This window comes from Aythya marila, assembly GCF_965140915.1.
Source record: "Aythya marila genome assembly, chromosome: 3".
NCBI classification, from domain to species: domain Eukaryota; kingdom Metazoa; phylum Chordata; class Aves; order Anseriformes; family Anatidae; genus Aythya; species Aythya marila.
Genome location: NC_139044.1, coordinates 18,946,319 through 18,974,281, shown reverse-complemented (window position 1 = coordinate 18,974,281; position 27,963 = coordinate 18,946,319). Strand labels below are relative to the sequence as shown.

General features: G+C 43.7%; 1 protein-coding gene across 1 annotated transcript; it reads right to left on the bottom strand.

Annotated features, from left to right (window-relative positions):
* Positions 1–299: 299 nt before the first annotated feature.
* SMYD2 (SET and MYND domain containing 2) lies at positions 300–27,963 on the bottom strand. The gene is made up of 12 exons (XM_082757478.1): positions 27,679–27,963; positions 24,729–24,792; positions 18,418–18,528; positions 16,718–16,778; positions 14,649–14,773; positions 11,055–11,122; positions 9,171–9,273; positions 6,776–6,886; positions 5,001–5,121; positions 4,214–4,388; positions 2,783–2,891; positions 300–695 (listed from the first exon to the last, which is right to left on the bottom strand). Exons 1-12 carry the CDS (start codon positions 27,858–27,860, stop codon positions 615–617), a joined length of 1,311 nt encoding a protein of 436 aa, XP_082613604.1. The 5' UTR covers positions 27,861–27,963; the 3' UTR covers positions 300–614.

The window sequence follows — 27,963 nt, the reverse complement described above, 5'->3', positions numbered from 1 at the left end:
AGCATGCTGAGCTCCAGGTCCTTACAGCAATGAATTCCCACCTGCCAGGAGCAATGCTGGGCCTGCAGATGAACTAACTGAGGGCAAGGTGCTGAAGAATTCACCAGCTCCATTTCTGCTTTCTTTCAGCTAAGCCACTGCAAGCACAAATGATTTGTGAAACAAGAAATTGGATACTAAACCACAACAACAATAAAAACATCCCAGTTTTGCTCATTAATTTGACAGATTAAGTGAAACAACTTAAAGTAAGTGTCAAACGAGTTGCGCTCATGTAAATGCACAGGTGGAGTCAAGAGGGGGGTCAAGACCGCTTTATTTATTTTACACAAATAAGATGCACATTAAAATCCATAAAGAAAAATTGGCCATTTTTGCACAAGCTGTTAAGCAGCATACCCTCTAAGAAACCATGGCTGTTTCCTTTAAAAGAAAAAAAAGGCAATTGTAGATTTGTAGAAGATAGAAACATTTTGCAAACCCTAAGTGTGTTTGTCATTCCAATTATAGGACAGAACTGTGTTCATACTCTATCACTTTTCAAAGTGCTCCTGAAGGTTTCCGTAACAAGGCTTTTTAAATAAAGGTTTGAAGGATTGCATAGATTCAAAGGCTCAGTGGTCCTCTAATTCCTTTTTGATCTCTGAAATGTATGGATGATCTTTCCCGTGTGCTACTTCCATGATAGCAATTGCCTATGAAAAGAAAAAAAATATTCACACAATTGATTCATATATAACACCAGGCTATAAATACTCTCTTTGGAGGTTTGAAACAGTCTGACACCTCTAGCTACTTTTTGTCCCCTTGTAGTCATAAACCCAGTAGGAAATAAAATGAAATTCAAAACTAAGTAATAAAGGTTTTTACATTCATAGAATACATCTTTCATCTTAAAGGATCCCAAAGCACCTTTCAAAATGATATTCCTGACAAAACTGCTTTGAATGCAACCAGCTCCAGGACAGAAAATTGCACATGGGGTGGGTAATGTTCTGGCAGTACACTTAACCACTGTCAGATGGAGCTCGGCTCCTACCAATTTATCCTTCAGCCATCAGACTGACAAGCATGGGTATTGCAGGAGGATATATATTTTTTTTTTTATATAAAAAAAAAGGCATTTCAGACTCGATTCTGTAAACCCATCACTGATTCCAGGGGGCCACCGATGTTTTAGGAAGGAAGCATCTGCTTGTGCAGCTGCTGGAGTGAAAGCAAGATCTCCTCAGATCCAGGCTCCCTTGTGGCAGACTCCTTGCAATTTTACCTACAGACAGCTCTGGTGCTACAAGCGGACGTTTCAGACAGCCAAACACGCTGTCTTGCAGCTTCCTGCCAATATCCACAGAGTGGATAGAGTGCAGAGGCAAGATTTCCACTTCAGAAAAGGACAGCAGTAGCCCCAAGCAAATGCAATAAAATGTAATAGATAGGACTGAAAGAAGTAAATTTAGACTGCCTGAGAATATTCAAAGACCACAGTACTAGGATAAAGCAAGGAACTGCAGCAGCCTAAGAGTAAGAACGTTTAGTTGTTTCCTTCTCAGGAAGTTTTAGCCTCTTTCCTACACTTGTTAAGCCAGTACAGCAGGAGCCTTGGGTTCTATCTCGACAGCGGTGAGCAACGGCTCCTTCCCCCTCCTGCCCAAGAGGAGAAATGGCAGCCTCCTGGATGAGCTGCTTGCAAACTGACAAAGAACAATGGTTTTGTTTTTCCACTAAATTCCAAACATCAGGGGCTGGGATAACTTTGGGCAGTTCCTGTAGGCAGCTTTTGGAAATGAGTCATTAGAAAATGTTTGTGTTAGGAAGCTAACTATGCCAGCACATCTACCTACAGTCCCCCGCGTTCCCATCCCGTGTTCCCAGTGGCACAAATCCCAGTTTTAGTCGAAGCTTAAACACCACGGTGAAGAAAAACCTCTGCTAATTTTAAACTAGGTGATGGTTACATTTTAGAGCATATATGCTGTATCTTTCACCATGGCTGTATGGCTTTGTTATTGCTGGCTAAAAACTTGCCAGCATCTAAAAATGAGAACAAAAAAAAAAGCCCCCAAACCATGACATTCCACCCTAAGCCATTATATGCTGCAGTAGTCGCTGATACTTAAGAAACTAAAATAAACTTCTGTCCAACAGCAATAGGGGGAGAAAGTCAAGAAACATGGTACAGACTAATAGTAATGAAAAAAAAAGAACCAAAACCTAAGGAATAAGGAGCAGGCTAATAAAAAGGGGTGAAGAAGAATGTAAAAAACCAAATGCTGTATTTGCCAACTTCAGCATTATCATATGCATTAAATTCCCTTCAGCTATTTAAAAATAAATTGGTTCCAGAACAAACAACGACCAAAAGCATGCCTAGTTTAACTTGGACATTGGAATCGCAGGCATCAATGAAACACTATGTGCCTTTTATAAGAACCAAACGTTTCTTCCTGTCCTTACCCTGCCAGGCAGGAGAAGCCAGAGTTCTGTTTCATTTACACTAGCACAGCTCTAGCTCAGAGAAGAACGTGTAACAAATGTTTTAGCGTAACGCTCCCTCCAAGTGCTGCAGTGGAAGTCCACTGTGAAAAGATAAGGCCCCTCGTACGAGAGAACAGGCCCAACATCCAATCTTGGAAAAATCGAAGCTGAGCCAAAATTCCTGTAAGCAAATACATTAACACGTGCTGCGTTTTCAGCCAGGCCAGGCTTACTGTCAGAGCAGCACATCGTGTTTCAGCAATTCCATGCCCAAACCGGTGTTATTAACAAAGAAAGCAGGAGATACCCTCTTCAGGGCCTTAACCCCAGCCGGTCTGTTCTCCAGCGCCATGTGCAGCCTCCCTAATTTCAGCCACATGGAGGCCACGTTCAGCGAGTAGGCGGGATAATGCTGACTGCAAGAGAGAAGGAAAGTCAACTTCATCAAACCTGGCAGTGGCGGAGCATTCCCCCAGCCCCCTCCCCTGCCTCTCGCTGCCCCGGCCCATTCCCTGCTCAGCCCCAGCGCTGCTGCGGCTGCCAGGAGCCAGCACCAATTGGTGGTGGGCCGGGGCTGCCTGTCACTGGGGAACTGAACCGCCACGACCATATGCCTCGCCGCAGCTGTCAGATGGCAGCGCCGTTCTGCCACCAGCTTTAACCCAGCCGGCTACAGAAAGAGACGGCATCAGGCCTGGTTTTCACCCTGCACCCACAGAAGCAGCTCTGCTTATTCCACAGCCGGGTCCCCGGCAGGCAGCGAGGCCCCCAGCAGCTCGCACCCTTCGGCCCTGTGGTGCGTGGAGGTAGCGGAGCGCGGCTTGGCAGAGCTGACCCGGAATGCCAGGCGCCTGCCAGCAGAGCTGGGCAAGTCCCGGGGAAGATAAATGGCACCGAGTCCCTGGGGAGAAAGCACTGGCTCGTTCTTTGTATCACTGCCCTCTGCCAAGTGATCTGTGACTCGACGCTGGCGGCTGCTCCAGAGGGAGAGCTCGACTCGCGCCCCCCCAGCTGGCAGGGAAGGCTCAAGATGAGGATCTGCCTGGGAGATGCACGGCAGGACCAAACGCAGCACCCAGCGGGCTGGCTCTAATAACACCACTGCTGTAAAACCACCAGAAATTCATCAGAAAAAGTATTTTTTTCCTGCAGAGGTTGTGCACTGCCCTGCTCCACCAAGGGCTTCAGCCTGTCCATTCTCCCATGCCTGCAGCGAGATCAGGGTCTTCGGGGCACCAGCACAGCCACGAGCACTGGAGCTGAGCTCGGCTCCAGCTCCCTCTGCTGCTCAGCCCCAGTCCCGGGACAGGGCCCTGCTTTCCACCGTGCTGCTGCAGAGAGAGTCGGGGGCTGACTGTGACACCTGGGCTTTGGCTCCACACCTCTACACAAAATTCAGGCTGCAGATGGGTTTCGAAGCTCTGCTTTAGTGAAGTATTAGGAGGATATATAAAACAAAACAAAACCCAGCAGTATTTATCTAGCTAATCAGAACTAGCACAGTACCCATGATGATATAAACTTATATAATCAAGAACTTCAGACTGAAGCAGCCAGCGTTCGGATTGTACCAAAGTCTGCTGCAGAATTTAAACACTTTTACAAGTGATGTCATGGGTAGCATGTTTATACAAAAGGTATTCTCTCACCGAGAGGAGTGATCTCTGCCCAAACTTGTCTTAATTATTCAGATTACTGAATTAGAGCATTAAAAAAAATAAAAGAGTCTCGTATTTACCTGTATGGTCTGATAATTTTTTGCCCATAACGCAGTGCACCTTCCCAGTCCTGCATGTAGAGGCAGACACCCATGGCCTGGTACATCATATGTAACATATAGACATTACTGTCTTCAAACACGGCACCCATCTTGTCTAGGCTCAGCTCACAAATCTCCAGCAATTCACTAGGAGGTACGAAGAAGTCAAGGAACCCAATGAATAGGTTGTTTCTGATCAGACAGCTACCTGGTAGCACCAAAAAGAAAATGCCTTGACCTTGTTCAGGGCGGTTCTGAGAAGTCCTCTTTTCTCTTCAGTTGCATCAGAGAAAGGGAGTAAAATTCCCTGTGCAGTGGGTACTGAATCTGGCATCAGACAGCCTGGTCTGCTTCTGGCCTACCAAATCCTGCACTTTTGTCTGCATGGCACCAGCTAGGAAAGGTAGGCTTGTGACCATGAGCAATACCTGCAGCTTCACACGCACTCTAAATCAGGCAATGTTACCGTGTCCTAACACCCCCCTCCCCACGTTCATTTTAGTCTCTGGCTTGTTTTATGAGGACAGCCGTATGGCACGCTAGGAGAAACTGCCAGCTGCACAGACAGGAACAGACCCAGGCCCTCACAGCCCCACACCTGCAGAGTTAAACTGCCCCTTGTCTGCGGGGAGAACCCCTCAGACACGGGAAGGGCAGAGGCACGTTTAACTTCTAGAGGTCAGCACTTCTCCTGCAGGTACTACTCCTGAAGCAACCAGCAGGTGAGCTTTTAGGTCCCGCACCAAGCCAGAGAGACAAAGGATATATTTGTAGTGCTTGGCTCGCCTGAATCCCTCGATCACATTCCTGGCGTATCTGATCATGTCCCGCACTGCCTCTGCCGACGGAGGTTCATTCAGCTTGCGGATTTTCAGTTTCTCTTCATCCTGAAGGAAACAGAGTGGATGTCATAAATGCAGGTTCCAAGGCCTACAAATAAAGGTGCATCTGCTGCACAAAATTAATAAAAAGACACAGATGGGAACTTAAGCTCCTCAAAGAATGTAAAAACAAGGGTACAGCATGCACCTGCAATTTTCTCTAAAGCCTTGGCTGGGAATCCTAGAACGCTCCGCTTTCCAGTTCATTTGCCATTCTCTACTTGCATGAGGTCCCTTTCTTTTCTGAAAGATTCAAAAGCTTTTCAATTTCGTGATGGAAACAGTTTTGCATAGGAAATTTCACTGCTTCTAAGAGATTAAGGATTAAAATAAATTTAGTTTTAAGGCTAGAAAAGCCCAAGTACCTTAGGCCTTCTACAATGTGATAGCTCAGTCGAACATAGCATGATATTAAATAGAGAAGAGTATCCTTCATATCTGCAGATGAAAACACATTTCCACACATTTTGTTGTTAATATACCAGCTTTCTGCTGGACAGCTCCATTTACTCTTGTTTTTCTATCTACCTTACAACTTCATGAAGAGTCAGCTGTGATCTGGAGACAATCTTTTGCTGTTTAAGCCTCACACTGCTGCTAGATTTCTTTCATCCTTTATGATTTCAACTGTCAGCTGAGAGGGCTATAGGGAACTCTTTCCAGAACTGAAGGAGGCTGAGTGATAGGTGATTCCATGTTCTTAGAAATCATGGATGAAATCCTGGCTTCATTAAACTCAGTGCAAAAATTATCAAGGTAGCTGCGGGGAAAAACACAACTACAGTATCAACAGAATGGCCTCAAATGAGAATGTTGGGTAGTATTTGGAAAAAAAAAAAGTTACAAAAGACGACACGGTTTAGTGGGAGGAGATGGTTGTCTGATCAGTTTGGGAAGCAGCTCTTAAATGGACACCTTTAGGAAAGGGTGGGGGGAAGTATCTGGAACGTAAGGATCAGGATTATGACAACCTGCTTTGACTGGAATGACAGATGAGCAGCACAAAGCTCAATTCTCCTAATCAAAGTAACTGACACCTTGCTTTAAGGAACACTGTCTGCATGTTTGCCTTTGTCCCCTGAAGGGCACCATGCGATGCCTCCTGAACACAGACCTGGCCTGTGCACCACGAGGGGCTGTGGCCCAGGACAAGACTGGCATGATGCCACTGCAGGAAAACCCATTCTGCAGATGCTGCTGGGTCTCCAAATTGCCCAGCAGTATCACACAATGTCACCTAAAATGGACTGCAGCAGGACTCTGTGCCAAACAGGAGCCCAGAAATGCTCCAAGCAAGGTTCCCTGAGAGGAACAAGAAAACGTGTAGTTTTCTGAGAAAACTCAGTCCTGAGCTAAATTCTTTTGGCCAGGTAGTGTCAACACCATATAATTATCCACTTCTATCAAAATATTAATCTTCTCTTTGTAGCTCGACTTTAAATAAGCATCTAACAGGAAACTTCCTGACGTGTCATGATTTACACTTAACGAAATAATGGGTAGCAAAAGACTTATAGACAGAAAACCCAAACCAAGTCTCCTCTCTATTACCCTACTTTCCAAAACTTAATTAATCAGATAGAATATTACATCTAAGGACCTGGGTAGTGCCCTGAGAGTCAGAAGCATATTTCACATCCATTTTATCCAATTTGATTACCTTTTCTTTTGTAGTGCACTCCCTGCAATCGCAACTGAAGAAATAGGAGTCTTTTAACCGTTCATTTCTGTCTTCTGTGGGATACAGCAGGTCAATATAGCTGGTAAAAACCTAGACAGTAAAAACACAGTAGCCAGTGAAAAGCAGTATAAATATATATATTTATCTCTACCAGTTCGGTGGAAATCATACTTAGCACGACAACCACACACTGACACAAGTTGTGAATCCCTGCAGCCACCTCCCCTGCCTTTCCCCCCTCACATTCCAAACCTCTCGGCAGCATCAGGAGCTGCCATTTGCAAGTGCAATCTGACAGAGAAGTGTTTCCTTTTCTATTCATTATGGAATTTCCCTCAAATATTACCTTGGCTTCAACCCAGGACAGCAAGATTCAGGTGTGGATAAGGAAGCTATCACACCATAAATCTCAGGCTCTTGTCAAACTACAAAGAGATGCCGACTTTTCAGAAGTAAAATAATGATTTCAGGTATCCAGCCTAGAAAAAAATTACAGTGGCCTGGTTTTTTGGAGGCTGGAGTCTCAAATTTTTCCTTCTGAAAAGTGACAAAAATTGGGGCAACAGCAGCCACTGGAAGCTTTAGAAACTTGGGAGAAGACCTTCAGATCTCTGAAAATAAGAGAGGCCCGGCGCTCCAGTTCTAGGAGAATGAATATCAGATTTACTTCAGTGGCAACATTTTAAAGCAAAGAAAACCTACTTTTGATCATTTTAAAGGCCCTTCACATACACTATTCTTAAGTGTTCCTCCATTTCAACGACCTTCAGAAAAGAACCCCTGCAACTACCTTCAATGCTGTTTTTAAATGACATCTCCCCCAAGAAACATGCCATATGCACGCTGCCGTTGATCATTTTGCAGACCGAGAAGCAGCTTTAGTTTCATTTCTTCATTTTCAGTTATTTGAAAGTAAAATGTATGTGTAATTTCACATTGCATATGTTCCTAATCTTACTCAGTGTGATCTCACATTTTCCCCCACGCTCCTCTCCTCCCTTCCCTGCTTTCAAAGCACGCAAAAGGCAGAACTGCATTTACAGCAAACACTTCAAAAATTCCTGGCGCAGTGGCTGCGTTGGACCTGAAGATGGAGACACAGCCCATAAGACTGCACAGAGCCCAGGCAGAGTAGCTGGTCCACTTTTAAAAAATGCTTACATGTCAGAAGAGCAACTGCACAAAAGCGATGAGAGCCTGTAGAACTGATGCAGCTTATAAGACTCAATTCAACCAAAAAAAAAGACACCAAGCAAGATAAAACGCTCATTTCCAGCTCTCACTGTAAGTACTCTCCAAAAATGCTGAGAATGTCTGAAATTCCACCGGAAAGCTCCAAAACGGAGACTGGTCCCTGTCCATTACCACAGTGCACATGTAGTGACTGCCAACACCACAGTCAAATCACACTATCAGCAGAGAAGTTGCTCACCTGAGTCACCCCTGGCTCCAGCAATTAAACTCGCTTTGCTCATAGGGGTGAACAGCTGCAATCCAGGACAACGACCCCAACTCTTCACCCAAACTACTGTTACATACTGCAGAAATTGGTTAGAGTTGTCAAAATCAACTCTGAACTTATTTTGACCAGGATTAACCTTGCCCACTAGGTTAACGTTAGTGAATGACACCAATGAAACTCGATGCAAACTCCATCCCCAAAGAGAACATGTTGTATTTTTGTCCCATGCGGATGCACGAGCATCCTCCCCAGCTCTGCCTCATTTCTTTTTTATTTTTTCTTAATAATGCAAAAAGAAGCTCTGCTGCTGAAGTCTCCCTGTCAAGTCCAATATTTGACTGAGAAAGTTTACTGGGGCCACTCTTCAGCATTGCTCCAGCTAAAAACACACTCTGGTTCTGTGACTACACAGCCATGCTCTGCTGCTGAGGTGGTATCACTGGACAGAGCATCCACAAAACAGGAGATTTTCAAGTCAGAGGACTTATCTGTCCCCATTTACCTTGTTTATTCTGGCTTCAATTGCATTACCATTATACTGGGAACTATTACAGCAGTAACACTTTTCTTTGATGTTGAAATTTCAAAGCAGCAGCCACATATCAGCAAATTAACCCTCCTTTTACAGGTGGGTAAACTGAGACAGAGGCTGGCATACGAAGTGACTGCCGCAGGTGCCCTTCCCTGGTTTCAACACAAAATAGGATACTGCCTCCTGGAATCACTTCAGGTCTCCAAAGCCACCCAACTTTTCTAAAACAGCATCTTAGGCTTCTTTGAGAAACAAGAGATCCTTCCCCCTTGTTATTAAATTGTCATCTAATCGGAATGAAGACTGAAAGCAGGACGGATCCTGTTTTTAGGACACGTGCATACATAGCACTGTAGTACATTCAAACATAGTGCACTCACCTCTTCTCCAGGCTCAATCTCTCTAACAGCTCTGACTTCAGCCAAGGTCCCTTTGTAAGTTACAATCACATTTGGGCAACAGCTATGGTTCATCAATGCAACACTGTAAAAGCAGAAAAGTAAACCTTTTTTCCACCTCACCATAAGCAACAGGCAGAAAGTTAAGCACCACTTCACAAAACAAACACATCTGAAAGACTGAGTCAGTCTCTCTTTGCAAGCTGTTTTTACTGAGGCTTAACATCAAGGTAACCTTGGGAAAATCTGTTGTGCTGGGTTTTATCCTAATGATATGGAGAAAGGCTATGCTAATTAATCATTACAATCTTAAGATCTTATTATTGCAGGACGAGGCGAGTTATAATTTTCCCATTCTTAGAGTGCTACAGTGCAGCTGGTGGGGTATTTGCACAGCTTAACTATCCACAACCTATTTAGGCACCTATGACAGACAGTTTTCCTTAGAGGAGACAGAAAGAGAAACCCATTTATGAAAAAGAAACAAGAAAGTACAGGAAAACAGTCAGTTGCTGCATCATAACTTAAGATCAGCATTAACATTTTAGCTGGCTTCTGTGCAACCAACCGACCTCCTTGTTTAAAGTGGGAGGGAGGAGGTTTGTTTGTTTGTTGCACAAGCACACAAGTTACACAAAAACTCAGTCTGCTAGAGGAAAGCGCTCTGCCACGCTACCAACCTTGGAAGAGTAATTTGTTGCTTATTTCAGATAAAATGTATAATTTTAATTATTTCTCTTCCATTCTACCAAAATAATAATTGTGTTTTCAGTCTTCTTAGCTCACGGGCATAACTGCTAAGTAGGAAGGACGTGGCCCTCGGATGCTGAGCCTTCCCAAAGGTGTTGGATGTGATTCCAGAAGATCCTGGTTTAATAGTCTCTCTCCCCACCACGACCCTGGTCCTTGGCAGGACTTTGGGGCCTCCATTTCCAGTCTGTAGGTCAGGGATAAGAACTGCAGACAGACCCTCCCAAAGAAGGACGATCTGTGAAGCAAGGACTACCTAACCCATGTACAGCAGATCAGGTCCTGCTCTAATTGGGCACCTCTTAGTTTCAGACAGTTTCGGCACAGATAACCTGCTAATAACCCATGCCTAGCGAGGAAGTCGACAGAAGCAGAGTGGCCGTGCTTTCAGCATGGGGTTTGCAAAGAGCAGGGGCAGAAACCATCCTCCTTTGCTCCAAAGCTAAGTGGGAAGCACCGACTTAAGCAGAAGAAAGGTTCCTCAGCCTCAGAGAGTTGTGCTCCCCAGTTCCCAAACTGCAGTTAACGCTTAACATCTGCAGTTTATTTGTAAAGCTGAGGAGCTTGTACATATTTTTCCCACTGTCATAGCAACATAAAGCATGGCAGTTTTAAAAACATCTGAGGAGGCTGAAAGAATTTATGAAAGGGATTTACTGTTTGCAAAGGAACAAAGGTAGAAGGGATGTTGTTCCGAGAACACCAGGTGAAGGATTATACCCAGCCAAAACAGAAAGCTGTGAATAGAGCAAGTCACCTGCAATCCTTTTCATTTTGTTTTGATCATTACTTGATGTCCCTGTCCAGAATCTGCCAAGTAAGCCATTGTTTCCTACCAGCCTGAATGTAGTTCACAATCCAAGCTTTAGTACTTCAAAACAAATTGCAAGTGCAATTTTAACAAATTTACCAGATTTTAAAGCAAAACTGCTGCAAATCATTAGCTGTACTTTATTAGTTAGCATACTTTAAACAAGACAAATTAATATTAAATGTAAATTAATATTAAATGTTTGATTAAATTTATCTCAATACAAATCTAGAAAAAATAATTAGAATTTCTGTTTGTTTTTAAGTAAGTTATTTTTATTTTCAAACATATTAAACTCAACCTACTCTGGGAATATGGCTGATCCCAAATGAGAGAGTTCTTCGTCTTCAATCGTGAACCCATTACAGTTAACCTAAGGAAAAAGAGGGAGAGGCTAGCTCAGACTGCGGTCAGCTTAGTGCTCCACACTCACATCCCATTCTCAGACTCCAAAGCCAGTGGCAGCTATTTGCTTATGATTTTCTTTACCCCTCACCAGTACAGAGAAGCTACATGACGTCTCAAAAAGTGAAGTGAGGACCAAATTCCTTTATCCAGAGGAATGTGCGGGACTATAAAGCCCTATACTTGTGCCTGCTCAGGGCTCAACATCTATGGGATTACACCTTGGATGGCCAATCAAGAGAAACGAGGCTTGCAAAAAGTGCTGCAAACAGTGTCAGACAAAGCAGACCACTGCAAACACAAAGTCAGGTGTGACACTGACGGAGAGAGCAAGGAGACTTCACGTGGCTGCTGCATGTAAGGGGCCTCAGCGGAACTAAACATGCAAGGCACAAGGCAGGGATGACAGCAGCAAACTCGGCCAGGCTAGGGCAGCACAGAGCTCTGAAGGAATGTATGTTACAGAGACCTGGCACAATGACACTGTCATCTGGTCAAAGCTACGTATCAGCTAAAGCACACATGAAGAGCAATAAAAGGAGTAAGAAAGACTGGAACCTCATATAGACAGAAAAGGGGACAGAAAAAGGACAGAATGTGTGAGGAAGTCTATTACTAATTTCATCAGAGGACAAAAAGCTTGTTCATGTATCTTTCTTATAGATTCAAGCAGGTTTTAAAGTCTTCTCCTGTTCTATTCTCACTAAGTTCAAGGGAATCTTACCAGTTTCAGCTTTGTGTGACCTAAATGCACCTCAAACAAGTACCCTCTTCCATTTGCACTGCAAGTCACATATGTGCCAGCATGAAGAGAACTCCAGCCACACTCACCAGCATCTCCCTACAATCCTCAAAATGTTGACAGCAGTGCCAGAAAGGCACTAAAGCAACTGTTGTCACATGGTAAGTCCAGCTGAAGCTATAATGGGCAAAGGCACATTCAATCAAGTACAGTGTAAGGACTTGCTCTGGAAGGGCAGGAGCTGAAAACAAGCACTACCAGCAATGTTTTGCTCCGCAAGCTGGCATGCGAGTCAGACTGAATTTTAGAAATGCACAAGTACTTCCCAAAGCCACCCCTCAGGCATGAATTGCTCAGGATGAGTTTCCAGGTAAGCATCCTGTTTCTCTGATTCACTCATCAGTGCTTTTTGGTATCTTTACCTGATCTTCATTCTATTTTTAGCATCCAAAGGCTCCTTGTCTCCCAAGATGAGCATGCTACTGCGCTAGCCAACGCGTGAGCATACCTGAACCCAAACCAAAATGTAATTGCTGAATACAGAAACAATAGGAGAGAAAGATCGTATCAACAGCAAGTAAGAACATAAGGCTACAAAGGCTGACACAGCGAACAGCTTGGTGGTTCTGAATCACGGGAAAATATTTAAAAATATGTCGTGAGTTATCATCAACTCCCCTCCAGCAAGCCAGAGACAACCCACTTCTTGAGTGCATCATACCAGAAATGACACATGAGGAACAATTAGAAGGGATGAGATAGCCCTGTTTTCACCAGAGGAATGCATGACTAAAAAAGGCAATGCAGAGGGAGCAGGAGACTTAAGTGAGAGAAGTAGAGCTCAAGGTTGTTCCCAGTGGTGGAACAGAGGACAAAAAGATGTGAGAGGAAAGGATGAGACGCTAGAACTTGAGACAAGAGGGAAACTTTTTAAAGAATATGATGAGATGAGACTGAGAAGGTAAAAAGTGACACAGTCTCAAGTGTTAAATTCCACAGGGACAGAAGAGAGTGGAACGGTAGCAGTGCTCTCTTCTCTCTGGGGACTAGGAAAGACTAGGATGGTTTGGAGAAGAATCTTAGCTCCATGCAGGAGGACCAGCTCTGCCTTAGCTGTGTTGGTAAGCAGCAACACCACACCAAGCCCACAAGAAGCAGCGCACAAGAAGTCAGAGGTGCCATAGTCTCAAACAACTGCCCTGTGCCATGGGAGGAAAGAACAATGAATGAAGCAGCAAAGTAAACACCAGGGGGCCAGAGAAACTGCTGAAGCAAAACAAAGGAGCATCACCATATCCAACTATTGCTTTTAGCTTGGGTTGACTAATCATTACAAAACGTGTCTGTATGTATCAAGTAGAGACATGCCTCCTCTTCCAGAAAAATGTGTGCTAGAGCCAAAGCCTCAAAAGGTTGTGTCCTGTAAAACACCTTTGAGGAACATCCAGATGATCTTTAGAGGTTTTAGTTCAAAAAATAAAAAAATAAATAAATAAATCAATGTCCACAGTCACAGATAGTTGCCTTGTAATGAGATGAACTCAAGGTGACACCTGAAGGTGACATTAAGCACCCAGAGGGAAGACTGGATGGAATACCAGACCTAGGAGTCAGCAGCTCCCAGCAGTCAAAGTACCATGATCTGGTGGAGCTGGTCCAGGACAGGACGTGAAGGGAAACTCATTTTATACAAAATAACTTAACTCTTGGGGGATTTTGGCTACATCTCGCAAAAATACACAGAAGCAGTGCAAGAAACTGAATGCACACACTTCTTCAGAGTACCTTTCTAACGAATATAAATTCCAAAATCTTTAAAACAGATAAAAAAAAACGTACTCAAAGGGAAATGTATAGCTTGGAACAACTAAATGCACGATGAGCAGATGCTAAACATACTGAAGAATTATTCCCCTACAGCACAACAGCAGCAGTATTAAGGTAATAGTAATGGTGCCTCCTTACTGATATGTGCCTGCCTACGTGCAGAGGGTAGTGTCATCTCAGCATTCATTACAGCAGTCAATATTTATCCACATCTCCAACTTTTTACTCAAAGGTTTAAGTATAAAACTAGCTTATTTTGAAGTACAGGAGAAAAAGAAGAAAATGCATCTTCCAGCATTCACTGGTGTTATTCCACCCACTACGTTTGGTTTAGATGTGGATGAAAATCAGGTGAGAGAAAAGAGGTACACTTATCTACCAAGACATCCTGCCTTTTTTTGCCTCTCCAGATGACCAAGCCAACTGGTTGTATTTAAAAGCCATACATTAGATAAAATTTCAGTCTGCTCTTCCCAGTTCTCTGAAGTTTACTCCCTGTGAAGGTCAAACACAACGATGGCCTGACCAGCAAGGGTTTCCACAAAGGAAGCCCGAAAGAAGGATTCTGCCTTCACAGGGTCTCAACCCAGCAGCCTTCTGTGCATGTCCAACAGCAGCTGCGCTGTGCTTGGCCCACAGCCTAACTTTACAGGGTCTGTTATGGGCTGATTCTCCTTTTCTTCAATGTTTAAGAAGCACCTCATAAAGAAGTCTGCAGACAAGAATCTCTCCCCTCGCTACTGAAATGGGAGATGTCCAGCTGCTTCTGGCCACAGAAGTGCACCTTTGCCATCAAGCACACTCAGCTCTCCCCAAAACAAGCAAAGAGCTCTCACCTCCAGTGCCATTAAGATTTTGCCTCTTTAGAAAGGCAGAACTCCTACAGTGCCACCAACCTAAGCAGACTGTGATCTGGCCAACTTACTTGTGCAAAGAGAACTACAAGGGCGGCATTGTCAGGGAACTCCATGTGCTTTGAATAAAAGTGATGAAGAGCAGCAATGTCGTTCTGAATCAGCTCTCTCTTTTCATTGTCTAGTTTGTCAAGGTCTGTGGACAAAGAATACATTCCAATTCAGTAACAGGAACTCTCCCCACGAACAGCAGCAAGGCTTAAGTTAGAACAAGCCTGGACTTAAACAGAAACCCCTCAAGGAAAAGCTGCTTGGAAGTACCACAAGAAGCATCTGTTCTTCCACAAATGTGATGCTTCTTCTGCCAAGGCCACACGTGCAGTACAAGAACATGCAAGATTAAAAAACATCTTCTAACACCTTTATATTAGCAGGTAATTGGACATGAATTTATCTTTGCTGGGCAAAGCGTTACACTGTTTAAAAGGCGTTTGTTAAACCCAGCGAGCAGATGAGCAACCCCAGGCCCTCTACAAACATCTGCTGTGGGTACTGTCAGCAGCCTGCCCCAATCTTACGAGCTACCTGGTCCCATCTACTGTGGTATGAAGTTACCCTTGCTGTCACACTTCTTAAAACACGTTTTACACGGGGAAAGGTCCTCATACAGACCTAAAAGTACCAGCTCAAAGTACCAGCAGAGAGAAATACATGCTGGAAGAGAAAAGGGTGTGTAACAGTGGAAGAAGGGGGAAAGGATTTGTAAGAGCAGATCTGAGGGTCACCAAAAATATTGGGAGAAATTAAATGCAACAATTTGATGATAATTAGGACTAGCCAGAAATAATAGATTACAGCTTCCAGATGAAAGCCATGTGCCTTTTCCTCTCCTGTGCAGGTTGTTATGAAGAGTAAGGCTACTCCTGAACATGGCAAAGGTGTGGTGAGAGGAAAGTCAAAGGACAGAAAGAGTAAGGGCAATCTTACTAGCAAAAAAAAAAAAAAAAAAAAAAAAAAAGAAACAAAACAAGGGCTCCTAGAGGACAAGGGAGACATTGCAACAGAAGAAAAAAAAAAAGGAAAAAAAAAACAAAACACTTCAGCCTTTTAGCTCCCAAATTAATACATGATTGAAGACACACTGCAACACAGAAGAATACAGAGAAATTATTTCAGCACTTACCCATCTTCCTCAACCTCACACTTACTAACCTACCTGCGAAAATTATCCTTGCCTTAGGCAAAGTCAAACATTGGCACTTTTCCCCCTTATTTCCCCAGCTGTCTCAAGAGCTGTGATGGAAATTTTCGTACAGGAAGCAAATAAAGCTGTAATTTTGCTGTATTTGGTTACTCTGCTACCTCAGGTTCTAGCAATGGCTGCATTTATTCAGCATTTTACAAAGGGTTTTGGAAGCCATCAGTGAGAACTGTGAACACACAAACCTATTGTCTCCTTGTATATTGCCTCCAGCACCAAGAGAAATGACAGCCCAGTGAAAACTATGCCAGGACAGTTACTGGTCCCCTAGTTGCTCAATTTCTAACTGCCTCACAGGACGTGAAGAGTAGCCTTCCAGTTAAAAGCAAGCCATTGCCTCATCTCCTTCCTTGGATTATTTTGGAGCACTTAGGACATGGAATTTCAACACAATCATATATAACATGTCAGATTTGACTGGCAGTGACAGATATCGAAGCACAGTCCAGAGGGTTCTGCAATTAGCCCCTTAGTCACTGTCACCATCAAGCAACTGTGCTGTCTCTGATTTTATGCCTCCTGGTAACAAATACCAGCTATTTTAATTTTACAACATTACAATTCTCAAAAGACACTAGAGTACCAGAAAAGCCATGAGATGGATGTATGCTACATAATTAATTCTGTCTACGTTTTCACCCTTGTTTCACAACCCCCACAAGCAGCCAAGGGTGGAAAAAAAAAAAAAAAGAGAGAAGAAGAAATAAGAGCACTACACTTTTAAAAAAACTAGGAACCACGATTCTCTTTGTTTACCCCTTTCTCAAAAAAAAAAAAAAAGTCATGCTCTGAAAGGATTTGATGAAGGGGGAGAAAGGGATAAAGCAAACATGAATATAAATAACTGCCTCTGTTTACCTGCAAGCCTTTTTTACTTACGTGACTCAAACTCTTTTACAGCAAGCAGCTCCTCTGACTGTGTTTTTTCAGGGTGAGTTTTCTAGCAATAAGGAGGAAAAAAAAAAAAGGCAACAACAAGAAAATACTTTAATGTTTTTAATTAGGCACTTTTGTCTATTCTTTACAAGCGGGGAACTCTTACCTGTAAATCAAACAATAACTCAAATCCACACATGTATGGAATTTACAGAAGTCAACCAGCAATGGGTTAAATGGACTGCCCTTAGTAAAGCCACAGCAATATTCGCTCTGCACCAAATTAGGCAGCCAAAGATTAACTCCTATCAAATTTATATACATAAACTGAACAGTATTTTAAATATGTCATTTGCTTTGTTCTAGACACCCAGAAAGCTGCTAACAATAGCAAGCAGGCAGGAGACAGGCTTTGCTTTGAGGAAAGTGAATAAACTGACTGTTGACAGAGTTCAAAAGCAATGCTCCATTGTTGGCCTAAGGCCACTTCTTTGTAATCTTGGCCATTAAATATGGCTTTGCAGGTGGCCCAGCAGCTGAGGTTCAGGGACTATGGTTTGCATATTTAGCTTTTATATGACATGTAGGGTTCTCCCCCCTCCCTGTAAGCAATAAAAGCACAAATTTATTCCAATGACTTTTTGTCATTAAACATTCGATTTTGTTTGTGGATCACCACTAAACCATGCTTTAATTAAGTCACACACACATACATTCACACACACATCGGCACACACAGCAAGCTGAGCAGCTACCTTCCCAGCAGGCCACCAAAATCCTCACTACATACAATATCCAGGTCGCCCTTGTCACATAAGCAGACCTCAATCACACAAATATGCTTCAAAGAGGATTTGTTTTTGCGGAGAGAGTTTAGAGCTCTACAAAGACACATAGTGTAATAACCTTGAAACTCCTGGATCCTTTCCCTTGCTGTAAGGACCTATGTTATCCTCAGTTTCCACATAGTGAGGAACGCTGAAACAGTGGTTGACATTGCAGTCTCATTGCCTTACTACTAACGTTCTTTCTTGCCAAGGACCAAGGGCCTGAGGTTTCTCTTTCAGTCTCCATTTTTTACCAGTTAACTCCAGTAAGGGTAAACATTGACACCTGAGTGTCTTAGAGGTGTTTCTGACTCACAAAAGCACAGGGCAGCATAGAGTACAGTGCTACAGAGTTATAGCTGAAAAACAGACAGCAGGCAACTGCTTCATGAAGATGTTTGTGCCTGCAGACACCTAACCTCAGGATTTAACCACATTCACCACCAAGGCTTGTTCTTCTCTCTCTGCCACCAGCACGGCTTTGGTGCTGTTCCACACGTCACCATGAGCTCCCACCTACCAGAACAGAGGCTGAAACGCCGTGCACATCGTGAAACTTACCAGTCAACTTCACTGGACTCTGTTCAACCATTACCTTGGTGACAAGCTATAGCTGTGCAGCTTAAAACCTTACTGGCCTTTAACCGTCTCCCCATCAGTCTGCAGCTGGACTACCAGGATGGCCCTGACACTGCTGCAGCGGTTTGACGGTGCTCTGGTTGAGCTGTTCGTGCTCTGTATTACACCCCTCTGTACACAGGAAGCCAGCAGGCATGTGCTTTGCTGGGGACAGTTACTGTAGGTCAATTTTCATCTTCCTGCCTTCCCTGGCACCCGGAGTAGGAATGCACCTCCCCAGCCCAGCCTTCTGCTCACCTGTTTGGCAAGGATCCTCGCCGTTAGCCTCACAGTCTCTGAGGGATTCCAGTTCTGCCCAAAAGCACACATGGCAGAACACTCCAGCTTGTGCATTGGCCAGTCTTCCTTCTGCAAAGGTAGAAAAATATTTGTCAAAAAATAGGCCGTGAAGATAAAGTGATGAAAAAGAGGATACAGCAAGTCCCGCCAGATCCTGGAGGTCAAGTAAAATGTGTTTCCTTTAAAAAAATAAGATGACGCTCACTAATTCTGAACAAAAGCTTGAGTCACATTGGAGGGGTACAGCTATCCTGCTTTTTTCAAACAAATTCACAAGGGATGAGCTGAGGTCAGAACATCTTCATTTATTCAACGGAAAAAAAGAATTAAATGGTGAAGAAGCAAACAGACAACATGATTTATAAATCACCAGTTCTTATTGTTCAGATCAAGCATGTGAGGACAGAGTAGGTCTGAGCTTGATGGCTTTATTGGGTTCATTTCCATTTAATACCTTGGCCCCTCATTATGACACGACCCTGGTGTAATCAGGAGTAATGTGTCTGAAGTCAATGGATTCACAATCACTAAGAATGAGTATATGTAAGGTCAAAACCAGACTTACTGAATAGAATTACCAGATTTTTTCCTTAAATATTGTAGAATAAGAGTACAGATAGGCAACAAAAACATACTTACAAAGACAAACACATTTCCATTAAGAACGTACAGTATACTCCTAGCTCTGCATATGATAAAATTTGGAGGGAGAGTACAAGCCACTGGCTTTTTGCACCCCTACAGAGTTCCTCCAGAGCAACTGTAAGTTTCAAAGATCAGCACAGAATCAGATTAACACTGCAATGGCAAGCAGAGCTTGGCATGGGCTGTCCCCAGACTGCATCAAATTTCATTTTATATCTTTGTTCAGGTGTGTTCAGGTTCTTACTTCTACATTCAAGCAATGTGCAATTATTTATTTCTCTCTCTCTCCCCAGACATATTTCAGTGTTAGAATAAACACACAGTCTTCTGCCTGTAGAGGGAGCACCAATTTTTAGTTTTTTTTCCAGACCAGATTTAAACTGGTGGTAAAGAGCAGCAGAGGAATGGAATCACAACAAATCCCACAAATTTCTAATTGACTGAAAGTAAAAACTTGAAAAGCTTCTTGTGGCCTGCAGAAAGCTGAAAAGGGATGTTATACTTCCACTGAAAAGGGACGTTTAATTGCCCTGGGTACACGCAGCTGTTGGAGTTTATTCTATTATTAAAAGAAAGGTGAATGCCTGCCCCAGCCTCATGCAGAACTTGAAGCCGTGCAACGTTGCAAGGGTATTCAGCCCCTCACAACGTCAGCCTCATCGTCCTAAATACCCCAGGATGGTATTTCTCCCCTAAAAAACAGTGCACAGGCTGCCTGAAAGGAGCTAAAGCGTAGCTGTTCTAAGAGGACACGGCCGTGCAGACCAGGCAAACTAAAATAGTACATTACGCTGCAATCATGTCATGTGAAATTACACTCGCAACCGTCCTACAGCTGTCACACTACAAAATGCATCCCCCCCAGAGGCTTCCTTCCTATGTATGCCCCAAGACTCTTTCTGGAAAATTCCTGATAGTCTTTGTTTAGGAATCTGCAGGACCCCTAACGCTAAGATTTGCAAAGTAAAGGCCTTGTCTCTCACCCCTTCTGGTGCACCCGCACCACCTGCCAGCTTCAGCCTTTTTTCTGGGCGCGCAAGAAGGGAAGGAAAAGAAGCTCAAGTTTTGTACCACCAGCACTCCTACACGCCGGTTAAACAAACAGGAGAGATTACCTGCTAAAACAAAATCAAATGCAGAATCCCGTGCGTGTCTCAAAGCAGTGTTTTGAAAGACCCGTTTGTTCCCTTTCTTCTTGACGCATTGCTAATTAAAATCCTTCCCCAGGCAGAATCACACTGAGTTATGTGAACTAGTAGGGAGGTTAAAGGGACAAGATACGGCTGAATTGTGTGAAAGGAGATAAAAGCCTGAACCACTACAAGAAGAGAGAGCACTGAGGACTGAGTAATACCTGGGATGGAAACCCCGTGACAGCAGCTTTCCCTGCGATCTCAGCAGGACTGTATTTTGCATTCTCTTCCACGGTTTTCTCTAAGTAGTGTGAATTATAACAGGTAGCATTGTTCTAGCTGAATCCCTAATGCTGCATTAATGGTATTTTCTTCCTATTTTCATTACACCCTCAGTGTTTTTTCCCTTCGTTTAGGAGTAAGTGACAACATTTTTGGAACGGAAGCTCTTCAAAGCTTGTGCTTTTCACATCAAAGCATGGAAACAATCTTCTCCATCGAGTTCTTCAAAATGATTCCACTGTCCAGGGCTACTGGATTAATTCCCAGAACGCTGACATATATCTCAGCATAAATTAAAAAAAAAGACACGTAATTCTCAAAGAATAAGACTCAAGCCCAAACAAATCTCCTGGCCCCTCCTTCCTCACATGGAATTTTTCAGTACGATGTAAACTTCCTGTTGTGTTTCACTTGATCAAGAACAAACACACATAAATACTTGACAGAAATGCCTGACAAGCCAGTGTAGGGGTTAAGCCCACTTCTTCAAATGCTCATAACCTGGTTACGCTGCAAGGGTATCCTAGTCTCTAACCGAATTCCAGTGAGGCATCTCCTGATCCCTGACATGTTCCAGTACAATTCTCCACACAGTCCTTCATCAAGCAGCAAAGGCAGGAGTTTCACACACCCTTCACATCCTTCCCTACCACCATTTATTGAGTGCTGGGCCAGAGAGAGTATTTGACTTCCATGGGTTAATGTTCAGAAGACAGGAGACATTTACCAAAAAAAAAAAAATTACCCAGAACAAAGTTTTTGGGCAGGGGAATGGACTCTTGCCAATGGCAGGCTTAACCAGGGCCTTGCAGTTCAAATTCCTCTTGCTCAGAATTGCGACAGCAAGATTTTTGTGTCTCCTACAGCTTGCTAAAGAGGACTGGACAATTTCTGCAAGATCCCATTTATGACACACCCGCTCAGTGCCACCCCCAGATCTCCAACTCCAGTTTGAGGCTTACTAGCTGACAAAAATACCCGTTTCCCTTACTCCGGAAATACCAACTACAACACTCTTTAACACGACATGTTAAGAATAACCCCTAAACATTTGATGCAAAACGTATTTCAAATGCGGAAAGTCGTGACAAAAACATCTCTTCCTGCACTTTGGCTAGCTGATCTCCACTCTGTCTGGGATAAATAATAGCTATGTGTAATAACAGAAAGAGGAGCTCCAGTAGCTGGTTCAAGTTCACCAGTTCCACAATTGCAGCCACATAACCCTCTTAAAACATTTCTCTTCAGAGTGTTTCAGCAGCTAATTTCTGAGGAGAAAAGATAAGCACAGGTCTCCTGCTGTTTGACTAAAATTATTATAATTTAAGAAGTCAAGACCTGAACAGCTGCAGATGGGGTCTGAAAGCCACTACTATAATAACAGGCCTGGGCTTTGAGGAGCCAATAGTGAAGAGCAGAATTGGTACGAATCAGCTGGAACTCACAAACCCTTTTAAAAGGAGAACTGGATTAGGGGCTGGAAAAGGAAAGCAGCAGCAAACTCAGGCTACATCCTCAGCTGCACCCAGCCGACCCACTGAAAAATCAAGGCAGCAAGGTCCGGCAGCGAAGATGACTTCCACTCTCACATGCCCTACATCTGCAACTGAACCCGTGCCTGTGCAAACACAGATCAGACTTAAGGTTATATGTCTTAGAAGCAAAATAATAGAGCAAAACAGCCAATGGGTGCATATCTGCACCAGGCCCAGAGCGAGCCCAAAAATGATCAGCCCCTACACAACTGCAAGGCTTTGTCTTCCCCTGGGATCAACCCTGACACCTCAGCGCTACCCCTCCCTGGTGACCAGGGCAAAGAAATCACACTGCAACGCAGGATTTTATGTGCTAAATGCCTGGCCATATGGCAGGAGATGCACCCTTTTACCATCTGTGTCAGCAAGTCAGTGCATATTTCTGCATCTATACCCCATTTGCAGCAAGAGAAATACCACAGACACTGTTGTGACACTTCGTTCATTAAATGCTTGGAAAGTGCTTTACGAACCTCAAAACAAGGCTATTGTATGGTGTCAGAGAGCAGTCCAAAGGATGCCTTCAAGGAAATCTGTGCAATGTTGATATCTTTGCTTTCAAGAACCATCTTATTATGACAGGGAAAAAAAACAACACAACTTGCTCAGTTGAAACGTACTCTAGAGTAAGGAAGATGTCTGCAATTATGTAATTTATTATTCTGAAAAAGACATCCAAAGAATCTGTTGCCTGCTGCACACTTTGCACCTTTCTCATCTCCTTCTGATCCACCTCTCCTCACCACTAGAAAAAAATCCTTTAAATGAATTATGGTGTAGCCAGTCTTTAAGAAGAGAGTAAGTTGAGAAGAAACTGTTATTCCATCCTGTACAGAATGCATCATGCAATGAACAGTTCTCAGACTGAACTGCATTGAGTTTTATTAGAATAACAAGGGACTAACCAACACTGACATTGTACCATGTTCTTTTAGGGTACATATAAGTTTTAGCTGAACTAAGCAAAGAAGATGTGGATTTACAGAGAAAATTAACTAAAAATAAAAAACAAATGAACAATGACACAATAATTTTCAAGTACAGCCCTGCCCTTACTAGCATCACATGAAGTCTTGCATCCATGGAGGCAAAAGGGAAACATTTACTGTACATGCCAGAGTTACAAGTTCAGTATCAAGCAAAGATGTCCTTTTTGGCTCTGACCAAGAATTGCTGAACTGCTGAAAAGTGCCTTTGACCAAGCCAGGGATGAAGATACAGTGCAGATTGTCTATGCATCATGTACAGTCAGTGGAGACCAATTTCCAGAGAATATTATGCTCGAAGGTAACTTTGAAACAATGTCAAAGAATTCAATCTCAGCAACATTCACAAATTTCCTAAGACTGACTCAGAAAGGCCCAAAACATGGAAGGCAATGTTACATCAACTAAGGATTTATAAGTAAGACTGACTACTTCCACCATGGTATCCACTTGCTGTATTTCCTGGCACAAACCAGGAGCTTTCCTACTTCAGTAAACCTTGCAATGACAATTATCTGCTTCTCAAACCATTGTGAGCCACAAACCATTGCTGTGTCTCTTGTATGCTAAGAGAACAAACTCAGAATCTCAGATAGAAAGTGCTAAACAGCAAAATAATTTATTTTCTAAGTATTGCTTTCCCTCACCTAGTTATAAGCTTGCTAACAAATAATGTCAAATGGAAGCATTTCTTCCAAGTAAGCATTTCTCATGAATGAATCATGTTTTTTCACTACACTGTCTTTAAAATCTCTTCCAGACTTCTCTCAAGGGTTTTAAGAATGCTCACACAGTAAATGTTTCCTTTCTTCTCACTGCTTCTGCTGGCTGATGCTCTTTCAATACTGAAAATACAGTAAAAAAGACTTATTTTTTAAAGCATTGTGAGTCCAAATGCTGCCTCAAAACCAAAAAGGCCGTTTGTTTCACTCACAACTCACTAAGGCAGTGTAGGAAAGCTGGAAGGTGGGGGAGGCAACAGAAGGAGAACATTACAACTTGCACAATGGAAGAATAAGATACAGTCTTGAAATAAAAGCATTCAGGGTACTAGATCGTGAAAAAATATTTTTTGAAAGATACCTATTCCAATAAGTAAAAATGTAATTAAAATGAATGTTTTGGAAGTCTTCATATTGCTCCACTCTGGTGCACACTTATATTCTACTTTGTTAGGCTTTTAAAAAACAAAGCATACAAAAGAATGCCAGAATAAATGATTTAGAGAGGACGTATGGTAGTTTTGAAATGGTTTTGTCTACTGTCAGTTGCAGCCACCCAAAATATTTGCAAAGATTGTTTAAAAAGAAGGCCCTTAAGATCTTAATATAGATATTTAGTGATTTGATTTTTTCCTTAGACACAGACTCTCCTACCAGCTTAGTAAGTTAATGTTAAATTATCTGGTTTGTGCTTAAAAAAAGAAGTAATACAGACATAATTAGTGGGCTGACAGGCAGCTCTAATCAAAGTCTCAGTGGTACCAAGCCCTGGAGCTACTGATCTTGAAAGACTCACGCAGACCACGTCCAAATCCTGTAATTGTCCAGTGTACAACTCCATGGTCAGCATCTGTGGGATGTTGAAGCTGCCTGGCCTACCATTACCCAGAATTACAATTAGAGGCTATCAATGCCACGCAAACAAAAAAATTGTGTTCAGCATCCTCACAAATTGCATTGCCATACCTGACATTCCACATCGCAGTAAAAAGCCTGCTTGCATCTTCCACACTTGGACAATCCTTCTTTCCTTAAAAAGAAAACAGAAGTTATTCTATTTAATAAAGCTGAGCGAAATACAAGTGTGTCCTGTATCACTAACAGAGATGCACCACTTACTGGGGACTAATCTCATAACACCACAATCATCCAAGTACAGCACAACATTTCACCAAAAATTGTATTTCCTTCAAAAAAACACAGCTTCTGCCTTTGGACAGCAGACACCATTTTGATTTGTTTAGAGTTTCAAAAGCTTTTTTTCCCTAACATCTGTTACTATGCAAAAGCACTCTGTTGTCTTAAATTACCAGGTTTGGAAATGTGTGATTCTATGCTGCTGGACTGACGGTAACATTTTTTGCCACTCCAAGCTGCATGCCTATAGCTAACTTTTCCTCATTTTCAAAACTTCCCTGTTGCTCCATATAGTTGCTCACCAATACTAACTTTTTGCTTCTGCTCTTCCAGTTTTACTCCTTCTCCATCTGGCCACGGAAAGCATGACTGCTGCTTTGTGAGTAACCACCTCCCAACACCAAGAAAACATGCTAAAATATGAAATAATCTGTATCATCTGTCACCACACAGCTTCTTACTATCCTGTCCTGTCGTGGGACAGCTGTGTATTCTAAGGTCACCTAAGGCTTGCACTTTTTAATATCTGTGTGTATCCCAGCACAGGGAACTGCCAAAATGAAGGTCCTTTTCTGCTTCAAGGTACATGTGCTGTAGCAGGTCCTATCAAAAATACAATGTGTTATCCAACACGTGACATTTTAATGTGACATTAGAGATCTCTGTAGTACCAAATAATTTAAAATGTATATACACCCAGTATAAGTTGCAACAAAATTTGTCTTAAACTGAGGGAGCTTTTATAAGGTGCACATTTGAGTAAAACAAGGGCAAGTGTCCTCATCCAACATGACAGCGAACAGCATTTCACAGAGGTCACTGTCATGTGGAGTCCGTAAGGCCTAGGGAGCCCCGACATCATCTGGTTGTTCTGGCAAAGCAGACAGTGAAGACATGAGTGTGGCAGGCTAACATCACAACTGCTGGCTGACAGCACGTACCTCTAGTGCAGCTGCCTATTTAAAGTAACAAATATCACCAGACACAAATACATCTTTCGAGTCTCAATCTGTCAATTTTACTACAACGGGTTTATGATGGCACAGAAAAGTGTCTCTTTCCAAGACCAGGGCTGGCCCCACAACCTTCCTAACCCTGCAATTTAAATGAATAGAGTTCAAATCAGGCCCTTTTTTTGGTTATATATGCAAGTTTATTTCTAGTTCAGTTGCAGTGCAACAGGGAGCAGATACAGTCTCTGAGCACAGACAGATCCAGTTACACACATCACTGAGATTTTTTCCTTCTACAGGAACATCGCTCCGGAGTGAAATAGGTTTGGGACTACTGCATTGGGTGTGTTTTCCCTGATCACTGTGCTCCTCCAGAACTCTATGGAAAAAGCTGGCACAGAGATTAAGCAGCACTGAAATACACTGTCCCTGATGATCTTTAAAGGTTATTCCCTGAGACCTAAGTATTCTTAGTTAACTATTATCACTACAATATTATTCCACGTCAACTGAGAATGGAAAGTATTCCTTCCAGAGGGAAATCTGCTGGATGTGACAGGCAAACAGCCAGTTTCTTTGACAAAAGGGAATTTATGGTTAGAGACTATAAGAAAAAAAAAAAAAAAAAAAAAAAAAAAGAAAAAACGAAAAAAAACTTTAGGGCTTGCTAAAGTCCCAGGTGTGAAGGAAGGGGAAATCATCTCAGTTCTACAGTATTTTTGAATTAATGGGACTTATTTCCCTGGCTTCACTAGGTGCTCATGTGCAACGAGAGAAAGTGAGTAAAGTGAATAGGTAATATAAGTAGGTGATGTAAAGCTGAAAGAAAATGGACAAGATCAAGATAAAAGAGAAGAAAATGAAAAGCATCAGGGAGCTGACAGGACAAGAGGCGAAAAGACCTGTTAGAGTGTAGTAATTATATGCTTTGCTCAGCTTCTCAGCCTACACACGCAGGCAGTACTCACTTATTGATAACGAGACTAAAAGCCCGACAGTGGTTTTCATTCACAGGGGCACCCACTACCAGGTGCTGAGTTACAACCAGTCAGGCACTGCGCTTCCTCAGCGGGCTTGCAAAAAAAACAACAAAACAACCCTACTGGTTTTGAAAATTACAAGCAACGGTGTGGTGTCTGTGGCTAACTCTCTGAGGATAAGCCAAAACCAATATATTTTTTGCTTCAGTGGCTGTCATCGAGAGGTCAGCAGCAACCAGAGAAATACCAGCGGGGCTCCCTCGGGCTGCCTGGCACAAGGCCGGGGAGCGAAGCTGGAGGCAGCAGCAGGCTGGGGCCTCGGGTTGGGAAACGCTGGCGGCCCTGCGGTGACCAGCCTCGCCTCTCATCCTGTGCTCGGGCTTCCTAAAAACACCAAAACAACGACGGGTTTGGGCACGGAGGAAGCGCTACACGGATGAGGCACTCGCAGCACGGAAACGCAACGCCTGAGTTTGGCAGCCGCAGCCCCTTCCTCCCCTGTCAACCCGCATCAAAATGGGAGCCGCTACCAAACCGGAGCGATCCGCTTCAACATCCCACAAGAAGTCAGCCCTGCATCCTCGCGGCTGCGAGCCTACAAGCCACAGCCCAACTTTATTTATTTATTTTTTTTTGTTGTTGCTCTCCCTCCTTTCCCGGACCTCTTCAGCGAGCAGCTTGCAGCACCGCCTTTCCCCACGGCACCGCTGCAGGGGAGGCAAGCTTTGCTCCCACGGCGAGCCGGGGGGAGGGGGGGGGGAGGCACCAACATAAAATAAAAAATTATTTTCACTTTTTTTCATTTCAGCCGCCCCAGCTTCCTCCCCCCACGTCCCGCCGCCCTACCTGGCGAAGCAGCCGTCGCAGTGGCTGCCCCGCTCGCCCACGGCCAGCACGGCGGTGTAGGCCGGGCAGTCGAAGAGCAGCTCCCCCACGGCGTAGCGCCGCAGCGCCCGCAGCCCCCGGCCCTTGCCCGGGCTGGCGAACCGCTCCAGCCCGCCCGGCTGCGGCGCCGCCTCCGAGCGCATCCCGCTGCGGGGAGAGGGGAGCCGGGAGCGCTGAGGGAAGCGGGACCCGGGCCGGCGACGCCCGGGAAGGCCGCGGCCGGGTCCCGCCCGGTGGCAGGGCCGG